We start from the raw sequence: 22,235 nt of genomic DNA, 5'->3' as shown, positions 1-22,235 counted from the left end.
AGCCGACGGAGAGGTTTCCTTGTCTGAGTTCGAGGTGGAGGATTCATGGTTCCTTTTCTGCGAGGCTGGTATGACGGACGAAACCGCAGGACCTGCCGAGGACGGATCCGGTTCCGACGCTGCTGCCACACCTTCCTTATTCTCTTCCTCTTCATCGGAGCTGAAGTCAAAATCGTCCATGGGAGGAGGATCATGAGGCTTCCAGCTTTTGGATTTCTGCTTAGTATTGGCTTTCTTCTTTTGGGCTGACATCGTGGGACACGAGCTCTGAAGGTGGCCTGTATGATGGCAGTTGCGGCAGCGGAAGGCTGTGTTCTCGTAATCCAAAGTCTGAGTCCAATGGAAATCTCCAATTTTGAGATTGATCTGGTCCGGGAGACCTTTGCTTATGTCTATTTCTGCACAGATCCTGGCAAAAGTGTATAGGCCCTTTTCCCCTCTAGAGACGTTTGTGTCTAAAAGGCGGCCTAGAGAGTTGCCAATCCCTTGGAATACCGCAAAGTGCCATAGATTCGCTGGGAGGTTTGGAAGTCTGACCCAGATGGGGAGTTTGGTGATAACTGCTGTAGAGGGATCGAAATCTGGGAACCAAGGAGTGAGGAATAAACCAACGGCACCCCAGAACCATGGGCCACCAGTTAAGGCTTTTTGATAGTCCTCATCGAAGGCAAACACTATGATGAAAAATCCCTTCGAGCATAGCAGAACCTTGCAGTTGTTGGTCCAGTTAGATTGGATCCATTGGTAGAGGTCTGCTGTGCGTGGCCATAGCCCATTAAACCTGCAGATAATGCCATGTTCTGCAAAATGCTGGGTTTGCTCATCCAGTGATGGATGCTTTATTTCTATGGAGGGGTTTCCTCCAGTTTATCCACCAGGAAAGGCTTGGGAGCTTGAGCAGGTGGAGCTGTTCTCTTAGGCATCTTAGCATGGACAACGTCCTTGTAAGAAAACGCCTCAGTTGAGGATGACTATCCTGCAGCTCCCCCTCTTAGACGAAGGGTAAGAGCAATGGAGGAATTTCTCTGAATGCTGTAAAAAGACAGGGGGTAGAGATCCTCGAGTTGTTTACCTTCGTGGAGAAGTCGCTGTGCTGCAGAGGGAATCCCCAGCTTGATTTCCAAAGCCTGATTGAGGTCTTGCACTAGATCCGACGCTCTCACCCATTGAAGCAGGGTTTTGCCAGATATAAGCTTAATCTGGATCTGAAATGAGGCAAAGAGACCAGAGTTCTGCTTGCCTCTGCAGATCTGGGACAACAGGCGGCTGGAGCTTTGAAGGGCCTTCTTTTCCTGCGTTTGCCACAGGGGATAGAGAGGAGAGGAGGCGGGAGTCCTAGGGACGCCGAATCTGACATTGCATTCCACCCAAAAGAGCATCCAGACGTAGTTCAGGGGAGATAAAGAAGAAGTAAATAAAAATAAGCTACCTTCCAGGGTAAAGAAATTATTTCCAAGAGCCACCGCTTGGAGAAAGCTGAATGCGTGTTCTGCAAGTTCGCTCTTGACCCCTGCGCCTGCAATCCGATGGGGGTAGCTGTAGCCACATGCAGCGGCAGATGGCTGAGAGCCGGCGGCCCCAAAGTCCAGAGCAGAAAGGCACAGGGGGCGGGGAGCCTTCGAAAGAACCTTGAAGACAGTCGGATTCGCGGTGAGGTCGTAGATCTGCGATTTTTGCCTGAAACATTCTACGCCATCATCGATGGGGCCGAGCCGTGTCCAGACTGCGGCCAGAGGAGAGGAGGGGGCGTCTGAACAACTAGGGTTCATTTTCGTTCTCTAAGTTTAATGAATATTAAATAAATAATCATAAATTAATCTATAAAATTTGAAATTATGAATAACAAAATAAAATTAATTAAATAAACTTAAAATAAAATAATTTATGATACCCAATAATTTTTTTTTATTAAAAAATGAAATTTTTTTAAAATTATAAAACATTATTTTAAAACCTAAACACTGATTTATATTCAATTACAAATTAATCTATTTATTATTCATCAATCAATTTATTATTTATTGGAAATAATATTATATTTATGAAAATGTTTTTATTTATATAAAAATTATTATCGATTAATTAATTTATTATACATAAAAAAAATTATGTATGTATTTTTCTTATTACCAATTAATTAAATTACTATATTAATTTATTATACATAATAAATACACATGTATTTATTATTAAATTACTATATTAGCTAGAAAATTCTTATTTATAGAAATAATTTTGTTGACACACATATGTAGAAACTTACACTTAAATTAATTATAATAAATTCTTATTTATTAATGTTTTAGGTTGAAAATTATCTTGGGAAATTATTTTATTTATATTTTTTAAATTATTAAGATAAATATCATATACATAATCAACTACTCATCTATATACTTAACTAATCAAATATATGTGTACACTTTTGCTTATATTCTCAACTAATCAACTATTATATTAATAAAAAACCATTATTTATACAAAAATTTAAACAAAATCATAAGAAATTTATTATAGCATATTTGAACTTATAAAATGATGTGAGCATGAAAATGCAGATATCACATCATCAGCAAAACAACAAGCGAGGGAGATGCCCCATATGTTCGGCGACCACGTTATCCATATTTTAATTCCCATAAGAGCTGCTCCTCGATTATCGCTATGAAATTATCTTGGCAGTCCACCCGAGTTTGCAGGCGCAAAGCTTGGGGAACAGAAGTCGAGTTGGGGAATGTGGAAGGCGTTGTCAGTGCCGCTTTTCTATCATGTAAGCAGCATCATTAGGACAACCACGCCACCACCACCACCACCACAAGTCTCGGCTTGCCCTCGATCGACCCAGGTGGCCATGGCGTTATCTGTTCGAATTGTTGTCGTCGGAGATGTGGTCAGTTTCGGTGTTTGTCAATTGATTTTTCTGACAAAATTGACCTTTCTTTTTGCTCTTCTCGCCTGTTCACGAAATATCCGCGCTTTGGTGTTTGATAATTGATTTTTCCGACAAAATTGACCTTTCTTTTAGCTCTGTTTCTCGCCTGTTAACTAAATTCTGCACTTTGTCTTAACTGGCAGCGGAAATTTGACGTTCATTGAGGAGTTTTAAGGCTGAATTTTGATAATTTAATTGTCTGTCAAGTCTGTTTATATTGCAGATAGTTACGCCCGCTTTGAAGTCTCTCCGTTTTTTTCTCCGTATATACACACACTAGAATGTTAGAGATGTTTTCCATTCCCTTTCCCTGTTTCTCTCGAAACTGAGTGTATAAGTATGTGAGCGCATTCATCACCGTAAATCCATTTACAATTTCCTCGGTACCTCTCCAAATCACCTCCCAGTAGAAATATATCAATAGAGGACATCTGCCTGATTAGAGTGCGGGCTCAACCCCTGGCCCTTGGAAATGTAAAATCCATCAATGGCGGGCATCTCCCTGATTAGCGTGCCGGCTCTACCCCTAGCCCTTGGTAATGTAATTGGAAACCGAGAACTGTAATTGGAGGAACTTAGACCCAAAATGCGTCAGACATTTATTCATCTGGCCACATAGATTTTCCTTTTTAATGCTTACGAAAACATCTATGAATAAATCAATAACCAGGATAGAAAAGGTCATGTGCAAAAAGTGATACGGGCGTCATTTCTTTTTCATCGAAATACTCAGTATGAAAGAATTTTACTTGTTTGGGGTTAGTAGTTTAAATAGTTGGGATTATGGTTTGTTTGCCATCTCTACAGATTCAATCTCAAAGAACATGTTTAGTTCATTGTAATTAAGGTTCTGGAAGTAGTTCCCAACTACAATGCCGTTCAAAAGTCCAGTCACTAACTGCTAAAAAAAAAAATATAAGACCATTGCAGCTGTAGTAGCTGCACCAAATAGGGCGCTGTTGTTGGGCTTCGAAGGCTAGTTTGGAGCCTAAGGGGGTTTGTCCAGAACTAAGGATGTCCAGTCATCATTTGTCTCCTCTTCAGGCTTAGCCAGGTTAGGAATGAGTAGGTGAATGCATGGCATCTTGTCGTTTACTGGTATATGTAACATGTCATGTCATCAGCCATGTGGAAAACTGTCTTTTCTCTTGTCGCTTTCGTAGTTGCTAGTTAGATCGATCATAATAGGACCGATGATGGCCCGCCTTTGACATGAAATCTGAGACTAGGAGATCAAGATTGGCAATGCTTTAGTTAGCATGATTCATTGTATAAGAAGCATTGCCTTAATGTTCTAGAAGCTTCCAAAGGCGCTCAAAACCGGGTAAGCGTTTTTCCACCTAAGCCTGGGTCTACATCGATAGATTGACCATCACAACAACTTTATAAAACTCCCAAAATTTTGGTCCTATACATAGTTGACCTGGATTTTTCTTTCATGAGACTTGAATTTCCACCCTGAACAAATGCCAACTCGACTAAAATTTTCTATCCAAGTTTGTTGTGGTCCCCTTTCACCATTTTTGCCTTCGTACTTGAATATGCGGGAGCTTGAGTACCCAGAGGAAGGAAAGTAGCATCCATAAAGTGCAACTGGATATCAAATTTTCTCCAATGGCACGGAGTCTCTTTTTGTAGAAGCTGGCCATGACTGTCAGGTTTTAAAAGCTCCTGGAATCTTTTGTAACCACCTTAACCACCTATATGTAGTCATTAGCACTCGAATGTGGAGGGTTTGGTTGGTTAGTTAATTATTGCTGTTCTATATATTCCTTATGTTAGCTCTGTTAAGTTCTATGTAAGGTGGACGGTTAGAATGTATTTCTTTATCTACTTAAATACAATAGCAGTACATGGTTGTTCTGCTCATATTTTTTTTCTTTTCATGTGCTTTGATGATGTATTTATTGTTGGAAATTAATGCTTACATTCCATATTTGAGAAATTGGTTTGTGATGGTTGAGAAATTCTCTCAACCACTCTCTCTAAATTAGGAATAAGTTGGATCTCAAAAACTCTATTTAATAGAGTGATCTGAATGTAATCCGTGTGTGAGTGTGATTGCACATTCACCATTTGTGCATAATATATGATTTGAGTTTCTGTAATTGTGTGATTTTAGCTGTTTTTATCATGGTATCAGAGCACAGGATCAGAGGCCTGTGTATTGTGAGTCCAAATCCATTTTTTTGTGTTTGTCCATCATAATCGACGTTGTTTTTATTTCTGTCTTTTAATGCCCGGTGCTGAACGCAAACGCGAGACAGGTATGCTGGACCTGCCAGAGAGCTGTATATCTGCCATTTTCTCCTTTACTATGCCGCGCGACATTAGCAGACTGTCAGTTGTCTCCAAGCTCTTCAAATCTGTGTCCTATTCGGACGATCTCTGGAACAAATTCCTTATGCCTGGCTTTATCCAAATTGCTTATTATTACTATTTTTCAAACGGTTCGATGCCCAAAACTTCTTTAAACAGTACAAGTGATATAGCATCTGTGAATCTTTTTAGAGAAAATGGAACGAAAGGGGTGTCACCAATATGGTCGGATCTGAAGATAATGGTTGCAGAAGCGAAGAAAGTGATGGGAATTCGGAGCTTTCAGATATTTGTAGCTCAAGGGGTCATGGGATCATTTCCATGGTCGGCTCTATCGTTTGTACCCATGTGGCTGGAGCTCATTGGCTTCTCTCATGAAGAGACTGCATTTCTGATGACTCTGTTTACCGTGGGGTGTTCCCTGGGTGGATTGTTTGGAGGGCGAATGGGGGACGTTATTGCCAGACGCCTTCCAAATGCTGGAAGGATTATTCTTTCGCAAATAAGTGCAGGTCTGGCTATTCCTTTGAGTGCAGTTCTGCTGCTAGTTATGCCTCGTGATCCTTCTACTGGGTTGGCACATGGCCTAATGTTTTTCATCATGGGAATCTTCATATCATGGAACGGAGCTGCCACCAACAATCCCATATTTGCAGAAATTGTACCTGAAAAGGAAAGAACAACTATCTATGCCTTGGACCGATCATTTGAAACAATCCTCTCATCCTTTGCTCCGCCAGTGGTTGGCATTCTGGCCCAACATGTACACGACTCCAGATTCGAGGTGCTTGCGGAATTAACAGTGGTTTCGTGGTTGGAGGTCCGTGGTCAAATCGACTGCAGGCTTTTGTCTCCGGATACCAACTACAGAGTGGTGTTTGTCCTTAAATTCAGAGAACGTCAGTTTGGGTGGACAATGCCAGTTACTTTTTCAATTACAACGCCGGACAGAGAACAGATGGAAAATACATTTGTGATTATATTAGTTTAATTTCCATTATTATAAAATGTTTTGAAGAAATCAAGAAGTAGTAGTAAGGCTCAATATGGATGGTTGTCCAGATAGTATGGCAGTTGCGGATCTAGGGAAGGATCCCTCATTAGTGGTAGACGTGGAAGTGGTTTCCTAATGAGGTTATGCGACAGATTGGGATGCTGTCCAGTAATTGACTTCGGGAGGTCCTTGATTCGGGAGTTGAGGAAGGGAACTCGGGAATCCAACTTGCCAACTACACCTTTCCGAGGGTTATGAGGCAACTTGATGGAGCATCTACTGATAAGCTTGATTATTTTGTTATTTTCATGTAATGTAATCATTAAGGGGGGATGTTGGAAATTAATGCTTACATTCCATATTTGAGAAATTGGTTTGTGATGGTTGAGAAATTCTCTCAACCACTCTCTAAATTAGGAATAAGTTGGATCTCAAAAACTTTATTTAATAGAGTGATCTGAATGTAATCCGTGTGTGAGTGTGATTGCACATACACCATTTGTGCATAATATATGATTTGAGTTTCTGTAATTGTGTGTTTTAGCTATTTTTATCATTTATTGTTATTGTGTCTACTCATGCACTTTGTTAGGATCACAAAACTGAGAGAAGTGGTGTCTAAAGACACCATTGCTTGGGATCTCAATGGCCACGAGGAAAAATTTACTTGGAGTCTTTCTGCCTTTAAATAGGTTATATTCCACACGAATACCATGGGTTATTATAAAAATGGAGCTTGAAGACTGTTGATTTCTTGACCAATGTTGCACAGAGTAGGGATGCTTTTTGGAAGTGAAGCCTCAGAAGCATCATTTTCCAAAAATCTAGAAAATGAAACATCACAGAAATATTAAACATCCAAAATACCTAATTAGTTGTAGAAGATATGAAAACATGCATATTTTTACATAAATCAAGATAGATATGGCATCCATTGTACATCAATGATTAGTTATTCGAGGATCAACCATCTAGATTCTAGCAATCACAAACATACATCAATTTTTTAAGCATATCATAGATAATAGAAGGTATAAAGTACCAAAATTTTAAGCACATTATAGAAAGTATACATTTAGAAGATGAAATCATAAAACATTCAAATAACTTATCTAGCAAGTGAGAAACTGTGAACATGAGTCATGGCCAAAATTCATATGATAATGTTTACAAAATAGGCCGCCTGGCCACCACCAAGTACACATTGAACTAGGAAGAGTAAGACAGAAAGGTTCAAATTCACAGTAAGTCTAACACTTTAGAGTCTAATCTATGAAAACCAAAAGTGGAATGATACATATAAGCCAAAAGAATACCATTTTGGAATACAAATATAGATGGACAACTTGCAATAAAATGAGTAAGAAGAAAGAATGGGAAAGAGTAGGAGAGCAAGAAGAAAAAATACAAACAAGAATGAAAAAAAGTGAAGGAGTTTGGGGTTTGCATTTACTTGTTTAGCTCTTGTAGTTGGGAACTCTTCTTTACTCCTCCAAGCTTCTCCTACTTCACTCCTCCAAGTTTGTTGGAATCACGATTGCCGTTACACCAAAACCTGTAGGTGTTAGTAAACAAATGCATCGCTAGAGTTAACGGATCCTTGAGAGGCAGTTAAGTACATGTTGCGAAACACACAATGAGTGCCAGATTATCCAATCCCCAACAATCTCCCCCCAACGCGAGCTGGGGGTGTTTTGAACTCAAGACCTTTGGCTCTGATACAACTTGTTGGAATCACGATTGTTGTTACACCAAAACCTGCAGGTGTTAGTAAACAAACACATTGCTAGGGTTAACGGATCATCAAGAGGCGGTTAAGAACATGTCGCGAAACACATGGAGATCGTTGGATTATCCAATGCCCAACAAAGCTTTCCTTAACCCTCTCACAAATCTGATCTCAAAAGCTATGTATTTCCTCTCTTCTCCAAGCTTTCCAAAGATGCAAGAATGAAGAAAAGAGAGGGGGGAAATGCCTTTTAACCTCATCCTCCCTTTTCTCTAACTCACCCTCAACTCACCTAAACCCAAGTTAAGTGCAAAAAAAATGACTGCTCTGCGGAACCGTTGCCATCTCTCTCAAATTTGCTTGCGATTTGCGGTGGATCCATTCTGGAATTGCGGATTGAGCCGTTGTGGTTTCATTTTTCTTGGAACAACAAAAAAAAGGTGGAACCATGGATTCGATTTTCAGATTCGCGGTTCCGCGTAAGGATCGGTGGCGGATCTATTTGGGATGTGAATCCACCTTCGAATCCCGCGGTGGGGGGGAGGATCCCGCAACATTGATCTTGACCAAGTTAAGTTTACTTGAACTACCCTAACAATTTGCCCTTAAACTCTACTTAGGGAGATTAACTTGGTCCCACTCACTTTCGGTTGAAGTCCACATAAAAAAGTTATCATCTATCAGAATATAGTGGTAACTAGCCATTGTATTTGCTTGTTATCTAGAGCACTTTTTCTCATACATGGCTTATCAACCATCTCACATTCTCACATTCCCCCCCTCAAGCTAGGTTACTAGTACACCTGCCCCCCTGATACTTATCCAAGTGGTCCATTTCACAACTTGATAACTCCATGCACCATTGCACTACATGTATGCGTGATCAATGTCTTAAAGTCGTACAACAATTGACCTCAAGCAAGTGTACGAGTAAACATGCCACCCTTGTACCTATCCAAGTGGTTCATTCCATAACTTGAGTCATCACGTGCTCCTGCGCAACATGTATTCTTGAGCAATAAATATTACTACTTCCTTGGGGGATACACTTGCCTATGGTAGGATTTCATAACTTGGACCAAAAAACCCTTAGGGTGTTCACACACCACTGTTGTTATCACACACTGTGACTTTATCCCACGTTGGCTCCTTCACTAAACTTCAAACCGTTGATTCCATCTTCATTCTTTCTCTTGTTTATGCCACCTATCTCTTGCTATCTTTCAACGATCCAACTTTAAAAAAACTGATCTTACTTTCTTGTTCGTGATCTTCATGCTACCAATGCAACTTTCTTTGAATTCTTCATTTTCTTGTCCATGCAGCTATGAAACCTCTCTCGCTATATCTCCAACCTGTGGCAATCCATACTTGCTAGATCCACGTTATTTCTCATTAGCCCTGCTCACATCCATTTTAGTGGGAATCATTGTCCTTTGCCACGACCACCACATACTTTCGCTAGCAGCTGCACATATGCAATCTTTCCTTGACGCTTCTCCATGGCCTTCAAAACCTGTTTGTTGTCCTACCACTCCAACCACATACAACCTATTTCCACCACCATGATGCCCTTTGGACATTTGAGGGAGCAATCTCAACACCTCCACTCTATAATATACATCAAAAACACATCCAAATAAATAGGGGCTCATGCAACAATGTGACCTTTGCAAAGCTCTTGAGGTTTATCGTTAGCAGCTTCAGTGAAACATCAAATTCTAGTGTCTTCTTCGCAGTTCGGACCTCAGCTACATCCACCATGATATCCTTGGTTCTCATTTTTGTATCACTTGTAACTTCATTGTCGACGTCCAATTCGATAATCGCAAGGTAGATCGAATGAATATTCCTGCCCATAACACTTTCTTCTTTTGTCCATTATCATTCTTTGTGGCACGTTCTGGATGGTCTTGTTACTTCTTTGAAGGTGTCGTGGATTTTGTTTTTCTTTATCTTGTCACTCTTAGGTCCACATCTACAATCTCAATCATTACGACTTGCAGTGCGACAATTCCTACACAAAATATTTAGCTACCTACCAAATGGCTTGTGCTCTTTTGAGGAGACTCTTCCTATGCACCATGTGTTTTTGTTAATTTTCGGTATGTTCTATGCTTAGAGCAATTTATTTCAATTTTCACAGTTAGCTCAATATCTTTTCCAGATTAGCAATCACATCAGCATTAAAGTAAACTGCAGATAGAACATAACCATAAATCGCAGAAGACAAGCCAAGACAAGAGGACACAAGATGTGGCGCTAGCCAGGGACAAACCCCAATGTGGGGAAACCCTTGATCAATTCTTCTTATATGTTCTTTAATAGTTTAGCAGAGAGAGAGAGAGATAGTACATTTACAACAAAAGTCAACACTTTGACTTGTTTAGATAAGAGCATAGATCATCTCTAAGAAGATGATACATGAGATCAGTGGAAGACATGCCACTTCAACTGATTCTCCAAGGTGACTCCTTCACTTATCGTTGTGCTGTATTTCATCATCATGCTGCACCTCACTGTGCTGCACCATGCTACACCCATCATCACTATGCTGCATCTCATCGTGCTTCATTAATCATGACTGTACCCATCACTGTACTGCATTATGTGCCATTGCTGCACCATGTTGCCATACTGACCTATGTGCTGGTTGCATCTTGCTTGCTTGTTGTCCCTAGCATGCTTGATGTTGCATGCTAGCTGTCCCTTGCATGCTAGCTGTAACATTGCATGCTTGGTGTATTTGCTGCTAAGTACCATACAACTGTCCCAATGTTAGTTGTCCCTTGAATACTGCTCTCCTTTGGAGATAGATGCTCTGGCTGTTCCGGCAATTCCGGCAGTTCCAGCTGTTCCCGATAATTCCGGTAGTTCCGACAATTCTGGATGTTCTCAGCAGTTTCGGCTTTTGCCTTCTGCGTCATCTTTCCCACCTGTTCCAGCAGTTCCCAGCAGTTCTGGCAGTTTCGGCAATTCTGACTATTCCCGACAGTTTCGGCAATTCTGGCTATTCCCAGCAGTTTCAGCAGTTCCAGCTTTTCCCGGCAGTTCCAACAATTCTGGCTATTCCTGGAAGTTCCGACAATTCCGGCTATTCCCAACAGTTTCGGCAGTTCCTGGCAATTTCGGCTATTCCCGGTAGTTTCGATAGTTCCGGCTTTTCTCGGCAGTTCCGACAGTTCCGGCTTCTGCCCTTTGGATTAGGGCAGCATTATCGCTTAGGATCTCTCCTCCTACTAAAACCCAAAGACAAGTAGAGAGGAAGAGATCCCAAGTGTGTTGAAAATGACTTGAAGGCCACCTCTACTTATACTAAAACGTTGAGCACAAGTGGGGTTTATTTGGTTGCTGGTCGACCTTGACGAATTGTCCCATAACACAAATAAATTCATATCTCCATGAATACTTATCGGAATCAGATGATCTTTAGATCAATCCTACACCTCTCGATGAGAGAGATCCAAGAAAAATATCAGCTTCCATTAATAAGATGACCCACATGGAATTTGGCCCTAGTTGCCAATTTTAACACTCCCTCTCAACTAGGGAGAACTCCATCCGCTGATCCATATGTCCGACTGTACTATCTCTGCCATCAGTGCCCTGCACTGCTCTGCTCTGTTGAACCATGAAGAAGAAGAATTGATCGAGAATGTCTCATACCATTCTCTACTGACCCGAAGTCAATTTCATCTGAAGAGAGTGTGTCACATCACTCTTACTGACTTGAAGTCAGTTTTATTGATCCCAAATCAATATCACAAGAGAGTGTCTCAAACCACTCATACTGATCCTAGATCAGTTTCATTGATCCTAGATCAATGGAGGTCATCCTAGCATAGGGAGTATGGTAGATACATCGATGCGTCCATTGATAGTACTACTATGGTCCCTAACCCCATTTTCCTGCTCATTGATCAGATGAGAGGTACTTCCCATGAGTCCCAGACTACATGGGTAGGATGCCTCGACAGGAGAACTAATCATCCTGTCCACAGGAGAACGAATCATCCTGCCCCAAAGTCGCCATGGGAGAACTAATCATCTCAGCCTACAGGAGAACTAATCATCCTGTTTCACAGTTGCCACGGGAGAACTAATCATCCCGACCCACAGGAGAACTAATCAGCCTGTTTCACAGTTGCCACGGGAGAACTAATCATCCCGGCCCACAGGAGAACTAATCATCCTATTCCACAGTTGCCACGGGAGAAGTAATCATCCTGGCCCACAGGAGAACTAATAATCCTGTTTCACAGTTGCCATGGGAGAACCAATCATCCCGGCCCATAGGAGAACTAATCAGTATTTGATGTCTATTTGCTAGAGCAATCATCGAATACAGATTCCTCAATAATTGAATCCCCCCTCTGGTTGTCACAGAGAATCACAGTGGTATTCTTAATGTGTACAAACAGCTCACTTAAGAGCTTTTGCAACCATGCAGCTTCACACGAGATCCTACTCGTAGCTATGTATTCGGTCTCGGCGGTGCTTATAGCAATCGACTTTTGCTTCCTGCTCATCCATGATATTGAAGTATAATCCAAAGAGAACCAACACTGAGAAGTGCTCTAGTGATCCTCCACACTACCTGCCCAATCAGCGTTCTAATAATCATGCAGTGTCATATTTCTGGCAGTGTATCTCAATCCATGAGAGATTGTGCCCCAAAGATATCTTAGAAGATTCTTGGCACCAATCCAGTGAGGCTCAACCAAATATGAACTCACCATGCTAACTGCAAAACATATATCCGGACGGAAGTTCACCAAGAACATCAACGCGAATGAGTTTATGAAACTCAGAGGCATTTCCCAAATCTGGTCCGACATCATCACCATATAACTTCTTAAAGTTAAGATCCTCGAGGTAGTCACGGGCTTGTAGTTTACCATTCCACACCCAGAATCCAACTCCCTCTTACTTCTGCAAGTGAGAGGGTCTGCACCTGTTTGAAATAGGTCGTCCTCAGAAGGTGCTGATATGAGAGGTCTATCATCCACAACCTTCAAACAATGGTTTGGATCGGCTTCACTCTTAGTGAATCTCAGCTTCATCTGACAGCTATCAATACTCTCATACTATGCCTGGGGAGTTTTGCTTCAAGCCATAGAGGGCTTTCTTCCACCTTCATACGTGAGATTCCTGTTCATGAATCTCAAACCCCTCGGGTTGTTCCAAACCCGTGGACCTGCTACATGAGGGGAATGGTCCCCTTGTAAGATTTTCCTTCGGTACATCTCAGACATGTACTTTCATGCTCTTTTTGAATTCAGGCATCCCTATCACCCTCTGACTCACAGACCTTCGGTGCTATGTGTCCATCGACATGGTCCCCAGTGGACTTCCTGCAACTTGATACAACCCTGAACTCAAAAACATCTTTGAAAATTCTATTTTCAAACACGTACCTTTCCATCGATGAGTGCCACCCTGTAACCTTTGACTTCCATTGCCGAAATGGACACCAGGTTCTTCTTGCGATCAGGTACATAAAAGAGATTCTGTAAATGAATCGAGTTGCCCTCATTCAATTGAGGGGTAACATTCTTTACACCCTTTCCGGGATAGGTGGCATTGGCTCCAAGTATAATCCCACGATTGTTTCCATCTCTACCAAATTAGATAGTGCACCCTACTATCCGATGAAGTGCCTTAAAGCACTACAATCAATAAGCCAGATTCCCAAAGAATCTGAAGGAGAGGGCCAATATAAGATAACGCTTCTTTATCTTATCAAAAACAACATTTGATTCTTCATACCTAGGGTTCCTTGTTTTTTTTTTTTTTTTTTTTGAAGAATCAACCATTTCCTTGATGACTTGCATTACCTGTCATTCCTTTGATCATTGAAGATGTCCCTGGAATGATTGTTATCTTCATCAAGAGATGTGTCTCTGCCATTCAGACACTCCTTCGCATAATGGCCGAACTTATTGCAACCAAGGCATCTGCCTTTCCTTCCACCCTTAGATCCGGACTTCCCAATGAAGTGATCTTTAGGTAGGCCATCAAAAACTTCCGCTGCACCATTCTGATAATATTCTCTGCTTCGACTTCACCCTCGGTGAATTTGAAGAGGGATGAAGAATCCACTGATCCTTTTGTCCTTTGCCAATTGTCTTTGGTGATTTCTCTTTCACTCTTGCTTGGGCATTGTTTTTACCTCAGCTCCGATACCATGTTAATTTTAGGTATGTTCTATGCTTAGAGCAATTTATTTCAATTTTCACAGTTAGCTCAATATCTTTTCCAGATTAGCAATCACATCAGCATTAAAGTAAATTGCAGATAGAACATAAACATAAACTGCAGAAGACAAGCCAAGACAAGAGGACACAAGATGTGGCGCTAGCCAGGGACAAACCCAATGTGGGGAAACCCTTGATCAATTCTTCTTATATGTTCTTCAATAGTTCAGCAAAGAGAAAGAGAGATAGTACATTTACAACAGAAATCAACACTTTGACTTATCTAGATAAGAGCATAGATCGTCTCTAAGAAGATGATACATGAGATCAGTTGAAGACATGTTGCTTCAACTGATTCTCCAAGGTGACTCCTTCACCTATCATTGTGCTGTATTTCGTCATTATGCTGCACCTCACCGTGCTGCACCATGCTGCACCCATCATCACTATGCTGCATCTCATCATGCTTCATTAATCATGACTGTACCCATCACTATACTGCATTATATGCCATTGCTGCACCATGTTGCCATACTGACCTATGTGTTGGCTGCATCTTGCTTGCTTGTTGTCCCTAGCTTGCTTGTTGTCCCTAGCATGCTTGTTGTCACTAGCTTGCTTGTTGTCCCTAGCATGCTTGTTGTCCTTTGCATGCTTGATGTTGCATGCTAGTTGTAACATTGCATGCTTGGTGTATTTGTTGCTAAGTACCATACAACTATGTTGCATGCTAGTTGTAACATTGCATGCTTGGTGTATTTGCTGCTAAGTACCATACAACTGTCCCAATGTTAGTTAGTTGTCCCTTGAATGCTGCTTTCCTTTGGAGACAGATGCTTTGGCTGTTCCGACAATTTCAGCAGTTTCGATTGTTCCCGACAATTCCGGCAGTTCCGGAAATTTCGGCAATTCCGGTTGTTTGCAGCAGTTCCGACTTTTGCCTTCTGCGTCATCTTTCCCACCTGTTCCAGCAGTTCCGGCAATTCTGGCTATTCCCGAAAGTTTCGGCAGTTCCAGCAGTTCCTGCAATTCCGACAATTCTCGGCAGTTCTGGCAGTTCCGGCTTTTCCCGGCAGTTCTGGCAATTCCGGCTTTTCCCGACAGTTCTGACAATTCTGGCTATTCCTGGTAGTTTCGACAATTCCGACTATTCCTAGCAGTTCTGGCAGTTCCTGACAATTCCGGCTATTCCCGACAGTTTCGGCAGTTCCGACTTTTCTCGGCAGTTCCGGAAGTTCTGGCTTCTGCCCTCTAGATTAGGGCAGCGTTATCCCTTAGGATCTCTCCTCCTACTAAAACCCAAAGACAAGTAGAGAGGAAGAGATCCCAAGTGTGTTGAAAATGACTTGAAGGCCACCTCTATTTATACTAAAACATTGAGCACAAGTGGGGTTTATTTGGTTGCTGGCCGACCTTGACGAATTGTCCCATAACACAAATAAATTCATATCTCCTTGAATACTTATCGGAATTAGATCAACTTTAGATCAATCCTACACCTCTCAATGAGAGAGATCCAAGAAAAATATTAGCTTGCATTAATAAGATGAACCACATGGAGTTTGGCCCTAGTTGCCAATTTTAACAATTTTTCATGGCCATGATTTATGCCACCCGGGGTTTGGTGAACACATTGACTCCTTGATCCAATGGCTCAGTAATTATTTGTCAATGACTTATGTTCCAAATTCCCTTGTTGCTTATACCACCCATAGTTCGCTGCACAATATTTTGGTGAATGCCTTCACACCTACTGTGCTCCAATGGGGCTCTATCCACCATTGCAATGATTGGATACTTGTGTATCGTCTTCCCTTGGTAGCCTCTTCTCGTCCTTACGGGTGGGCTTATTCTCTATAGGAGTTTTCTCTGTGATGGGCTTCGTTTCCATGAGTTTTTCTTCGTGCACAATGTGCTTTGTCTCCTAGTGCGAGCCCATGCCACACCTTGAGCTTGTTGGTTAATGTTCGACCTTGCTTATCATAGCATTTTTCTTATGCCATACTTTTGTGCCTCTTTCATGCTCCAACGACTTTTATTAGCAAATCTTTGTTGCTCTCCACCATTTGCTTTGTGGATTGATCAGTCTTAGTCGCCTACTCCAAATCTTTTCTTTTGCACCTTGCATGAATTTTTATACACATACTTTACCAAGCCATATTAGCTATGATACTCACCAGGTTTTTATACTGGTTGTTAGGATCATTAATTTGAGAGAAGTGGCGGTTTCTAAAAACGTTGTTGCTTGGGATCCCAATGGCCACGAGGACAAATTTACCGAGAGTCTTTTCGCCTTTAAATAGGCTATATTCCACATGAATCCCATGGGTTGTCATAAAAATGGAGCTCGAAAACTTCCAGTAACTTGATCAAGTCAAGTTTACCAGATGTAGAAATCTCTGTTTTCCCACCCCGGTTTTCAGTTTCTCCTTATTTCTCCCATGTAGTTAAATGCCCATTCCCATAACCATACATTTAACAGACTGAAAAAAATAAATATTGCTGAAAACACAAATTCTGGAAATTTTTCAGAATGCTGGAAATTGCAGAATTAAAAATCAGCAATCAAAAACAGCCATTAAAACACATTAAAACACTGATATTTTTGGTCAACTTGACCCTAGAAAAACCCCCTACAACTCTTGGGGAAAACCAGTTTGAGAGCTCTTCTTTATTTCTGAAAATTGCCTTTTTACAGTGAGAATTATTCAGCAAAAAATCAGCAAGCAAATTTACAACTTATCTCCTTTCCCGTGCCTCACAGCAATCTGGAAATTACAGCAAACAGGACAGCAATAAATGCTGTACGGCCTCCGTTTTGTGTGCAGAAAAATCAGCAAACTGCTCCTCGATTTTTGTGCAAAAATCTGCCTTTCACTATGTGCTGAATCAGCTGTACAAATCTGCTCAACTGCTGCCTTGGAATGTGTGCCAAGCTGCTGTCTCCTTCTCCTCACTGCTCAGAAATCTCTCTTGCTCTCTTGCTCTCCTTCTCCCAATCTGCTCATGAAAGAATGAATGACCTTTTCCTCCTTTTCCTCCTTTAATATAACTCCAAGTGACTTTTGGGTGATCCAAGTGACTTTTGGGTGATCTCTAAATCCAATGGCTGAAATAGATTTAGATCAATGGCTGAGATTAAATGCTCATTTAAATCTCACTTTCTATTTTTTAATTCACCCCACTTTAATAAAGACCCACTTAGTCATTTATTTCCAAAGTCACTTTTCCTTTCTAATTTTTCATTGACTTTATAAAAGTCACTTTAAAATTAGACTTAATAACTTTATCACTTAAAGTCACTTTTAAATTAGATTTAACTTTATAAAATTATAAAGTCACTTTAGGAGAAAAATTAAATTCTTTTGGACACTTTTCCCTAGGCCAAAGATCAAAGCCTAAGGGAACCACCTGTCCTCCGGTACCAAATTTCAACACTCCCTCTTACCGAGGAAGGTGTTCCTCACCACACCCATCTTGTCTCTGAAGTAGACATGCTTGCCCCGTGGTAAGGCTTTGGTAAGGATATCTGCAACCTGCTCATCAGTGGAAATATACTCAAGCTTCACAGCTCCCTTCTGAACATAGTCTCTGATGAAATGATATCTGATCCCGATATGCTTTGACCTGTCATGAAATACTGGATTCTTCGTGAGTTTAATGCAACTCTGATTATCACAGTAAATCACTGAAGGTCTCAACGGCTGACCAAATAAGCCAAACAACATCTTGCGAAGCCAGATAGCCTCACAACTAGCTAGACTGGCTGCCATATACTCTGCTTCCGCTGAACTCAGTGCTACTGACTGCTGCTTCCGGCTGAACCATGACACTACTGCTGAACCCAACCCAAAACAACACCCTGAAGTGCTCTTCCTATCAGAAGCACAACCTGCCCAATCAGAATCAGTGTACCCTGCCAATCTCACTCCATCTCCCTGCCTGTAGTCCAGACCATAATCCACTGCCCCTTGCAAGTACCGCAAAATGTGTTTTGCAGCCACCCAGTGAACCTTCCTAGGCTCACACATAAACTGACTCATCGTGTTGACTGCAAAACAGATATCTGGTCTAGTGTTGACCAAATACATCAAGGAACCAATCAACTGCCTGTACAATGTGGGATCCACCAACTCGGAATCCGAAGCATGAAGCTTCTTCCAGTTGGTGATCATCGGTGTCGACATGGGTCTACAATCCTCCATGTGGAATCTGCTAAGGATGTCCACAATATACTTCCCCTGCCCCAGGAAGAAATGCCCCTCCTCTTGCCACACCTCCAAACCCAAAAAGTAATGCATCAAGCCGATGTCCTTCATCTCAAACTCCGCCGCAAGATCTCTCTTGCAGTGCTCTATGAGTCTCTCTGCACCTGTAATGATCAAGTCATCCACATACAGCACCAGAATGAGAGGCTCCTCACCAATCACAATAAAGTAAAGGTTCGGATCTGCCTCACTCTTTGTGAAACCCATCCCCTGCAAGTATGCATCTATCCTGGAGTACCAAGCTCTGGGAGCTTGCTTCAGGCCATAAAGGGTCTTCTTCAATCTGCACACATGGGACTCCTTCCCATGCACCTCAAAGCCCTGTGGCTGCTCAATGTACACCTCCTCCTGTATGAAGCCATTGAGAAATGCGGCCTTCACATCCATCTGGTGGATCTTCCAACCCATCTCTGCTGCTATCGATATAATGGAGCGGATCGAAGTATATTGAGCCACGGGAGCGAAGGTCTCCTCATAATCAACTCCCTCTACCTGGGAGAACCCTCTAGCCACAAACCTCGCTTTGAATTTCTCAATGCTGCCATCTGCAGCATGCTTTACCTTGTAAAGCCATCTGGAAGTAACCACGGATTTGCCCTCAGGCTGTTGGGTCCCTATAATACTAGTGATTACCCCATTACTATTGTAGTTATACCCCTTATTTATATTTTTGTGCCCCTATTACCCACATATTGTTATTTCTGTGCCCCATAGAATCCCTCTATTATTATTTTTGTGGCTTTATATTATTATTGTTAGGTCGGCTGGATTATATTGTGACTCCTTAGACTCCTATATATAGAAAGGAGGTTTTGTCATTTGTATCATCCAAGAATTGTTCATTTATGTAATGTAAAGGAGGTTTCCCCCTCGAAGAGGCTGAATTCTAAGGCATTGATCTTTCTTTTCTATCTTTTCTTGAGCTGGTTTCATAACATTTGGTATCAGAGCTTTGGATTCTAGGGTTTCGCTGCTCCAAACAGGTCATCGTGGCATTTTCGCTATAACTTTTTTGCTGTGACGTTTCAGAAGTCGCAAAAAAAACCCATTTGAGAAGAAATCGCGCTGAACCTTGGGTCCGAATTTCAGAGTTTTTCGCGTGATAGTTTCGGAGATATGATCTGAGGAAGTTGGTCTTTTTGCAGACTCCTGAATTACACTCAAAACAGGTGACCTGGGGAAAATCGTCATAACTTTCTTTCTGAGCATCGGATTGAAATTTCGTAAGAAGGTACAGAAAGAGGACGGACTTTAGTTTTCTTTTATATATTTTTCAGAGTCAAAGGTTGAAACAGTGACACATGGCACGTCGTACAAGTTCACTCTACTGAACTAGTCTATAATCAAGTCACTGTGGGAGATTTCACATAACTCTTCCTTGGAGAATCCAATTTGGGTCAGACTTGTGGCATTGGAAAGAGGACAGAGAGGGCTACTACAGGTTACAAATTCAGAACTAGATAATCAGAAAGTACGGAGATACATCGGAGGCAATATCGAGCTCCTACAAAGTGAAAAAAGGTGTGTAGATTTTCTTTAATTTTTGCTTAAGCTTGGTTTGAAAATTTATTTTGAAGGAATTCAAAGGGCATATTAGAGAATTATTATCGGTAACTGATGCCCCGAGGAAAGAAAATGCAAACACCTAGTAAGTAGCCTGAAAGCTCTAGCATGACTCATGAAGAAGAAGAAGAAATGCTATATGATATATCAAAATTACAAGAACAAGTGCAACGAGTGTCACTTGCACAAAAAGCAACAGAATCTAAAATGGATGGTTTAAGGAAAGATGTAGAAGCTAAGATGGATGGTTTAAAGAAAGGTGTAGAAGCTAAGATGGATGGCATGGAAGCTAAGGTGAATGGCATGGACGCTAAAATTGATGGCATGGATGATAAGATGGATAAGTTGCTACAAGAAATAGTCACTAAGGGTGAAAGAGTACTAAAGGAAACTCATGATGAGAACAAAAGAAATGTTAATCATGATTCCATAGACTCTAATGTTGGATCGAAGACTCACCATGTTCCAAAAATCGATATGAGGAAGTTTGATGGCAAGGATCTCGCCACATGGATATTACAGATGGAGCAATTCTTCGATCTCAATAATGTGCAAAACACACAAAAGGTACGTATGGCAACTTTATATTTGGAACCAAATCAGTTTGTATGGTATCAATGGCTTTGTTCTCGTAAACAGTTTATCACTTGGGCAATTTTTACGGAAGAATTGATAGCACATTATGAGGATACAAAAAGCAACACTTTTTTTAGCCAATTGATAAGTCTCAAACAAAAGGGTTCAATAATGGAGCACATTGAGGAGTTCCAAAAATTGAACATAAGGGTAAAAGATATTCCAGAGGAGCATAGGATTGATGTGTTCATAGGGTCTTTAAAGGATAATATCCAACATGATGTGCGCCTTTGGGAACCTGATTCATTAGAAAAGGCATTCAGGTTAGCAAGAAAAATGGAAAGCAAAATTATGGCAACTAGGAAGCATACCATTCACAACTATAAAGACGGAAGTGTTGTTGCCCATAGTCTTCCACAACCTACAAGGTTGACACCACAACAATTGGAAGAAAAAAGAGCAAAAGGGCTTTGTTACAATTGTGATAGCAAATACACAAAAGGTCATAAGTGTGCTGAGAAGAAATTATTCTACATAGATTGTGAAGAGGAAGAAGAAAAGGAGCAAGAAAGGTCAAAAGAAGAGGATATATTCCAGGAACAAAGCCTAGATGAAGAACAAATAAACCCAACCATATCTTGTAATGCATTGGCGGGAATTACCACTCCTCAAACCATCAAGATAGAAGGACAAATCAAGAAGAAAAAGGTAATAGTGTTGATTGATTCAGGAAGCACCCACAATTTTATTCATTGTAGGGTAGCAAAAGAATTGAATTGCTTCCTATATCCAGCACCAGAGTGTCAAGTGATGATTGCAAATGGAGGAACAATAAATTGTTCTGGAAAGTGCCATAATATCAAGCTATCCATGGGAGAATATGTATTGACTAGCCCAATGCTTTCCATTCCAATGGGAGGTGCTGATGTTGTACTAGGAGTCCAATGGCTACAATCCTTGGGTACAATAGCTTTTAATTTTCAAGAACTTTTCATGAAATTTTCTGTGGAAGGAAAGGAAGTTGAATTAAGGGGTATTGCAGGGAAACCAGGAAAGATAATCAGCTCTAATGGCATGACAAAGCTTCTAAAAAAGGAGCAAAGAGGTGTAATTGCACAATTATGTTCGCTAGATGTTTCCACATTGGAATCATCTATTTCTCCAGATCTCCAAAAAGTCCTGGACAATCATTCCAAGGTATTTGAGACTCCCAAAGGTCTCCCACCTATGCGTGATCATGATCATGCTATTCATCTGATTCCAGGAAGTGTTCCTCCAAACATCAGGCCGTACAGATATCCATATGTCCAAAAAAGTGAAATTGAACGTATGGTTGCAGAAATGCTAGAGGCTGGTATAATTCAACCGAGTCAAAGTTCTTTCTCAGCTCCAGTAGTATTGGTGCACAAGAAGGATGGATCATGGCGCATGTGTCCAGATTATAGGGAGCTCAACAAGCTCACTATTAAAGATAAGTTCCCCATTCCTGTCATTGATGAATTACTGGATGAATTGCATGGATCAATTTACTTCACCAAGTTGGATCTTCGTTCGGGATATCATCAAATCAGAATGAAGATTGAAGACATTCCGAAAACGACATTTAGAACTCATGAGGGTCATTATGAATTTTTGGTCATGCCTTTTGGCCTTACCA

General features: G+C 41.1%; 2 protein-coding genes across 5 annotated transcripts in view; both read left to right on the top strand.

Moving 5' to 3' along the window:
- LOC149240758 (Calcineurin-like metallo-phosphoesterase superfamily protein) overlaps positions 1-22,235 on the top strand; it is a 210,953-nt gene that overhangs the window by 3,926 nt on the left and 184,792 nt on the right. The window contains exon 1 of one of the 4 annotated variants that reach the window (XM_089373807.1): positions 2,591-2,890. The exons of 2 other annotated variants lie outside the window; for them this stretch is intronic. In XM_089373807.1, the coding sequence (XP_089229933.1) occupies positions 2,735-2,890 (156 nt within the window). In that variant the 5' untranslated portion in view covers positions 2,591-2,734. Of the gene's footprint in view, positions 1-2,590; positions 2,891-22,235 lie in introns of those variants that run through there. One more of the 4 variants, XM_089373804.1, reaches the window with a different exon arrangement.
- LOC149240760 (uncharacterized) lies at positions 5,185-6,570 on the top strand. The gene has a single exon (XM_089367363.1). It carries the CDS (start codon positions 5,202-5,204, stop codon positions 6,240-6,242), a length of 1,041 nt encoding a protein of 346 aa, XP_089223489.1. The 5' UTR covers positions 5,185-5,201; the 3' UTR covers positions 6,243-6,570.

The sequence above is a fragment of the Pinus tabuliformis genome, chromosome 8, assembly GCF_031772625.1.
Source record: "Pinus tabuliformis cultivar Carrire ecotype Pingquan chromosome 8, CPIR1, whole genome shotgun sequence".
In the NCBI taxonomy this organism is placed as follows: Eukaryota; Viridiplantae; Streptophyta; class Pinopsida; order Pinales; family Pinaceae; genus Pinus; species Pinus tabuliformis.
Note: the sequence above shows the minus strand (reverse complement) of the source record. Positions and strands in the feature narration are given on the sequence as shown.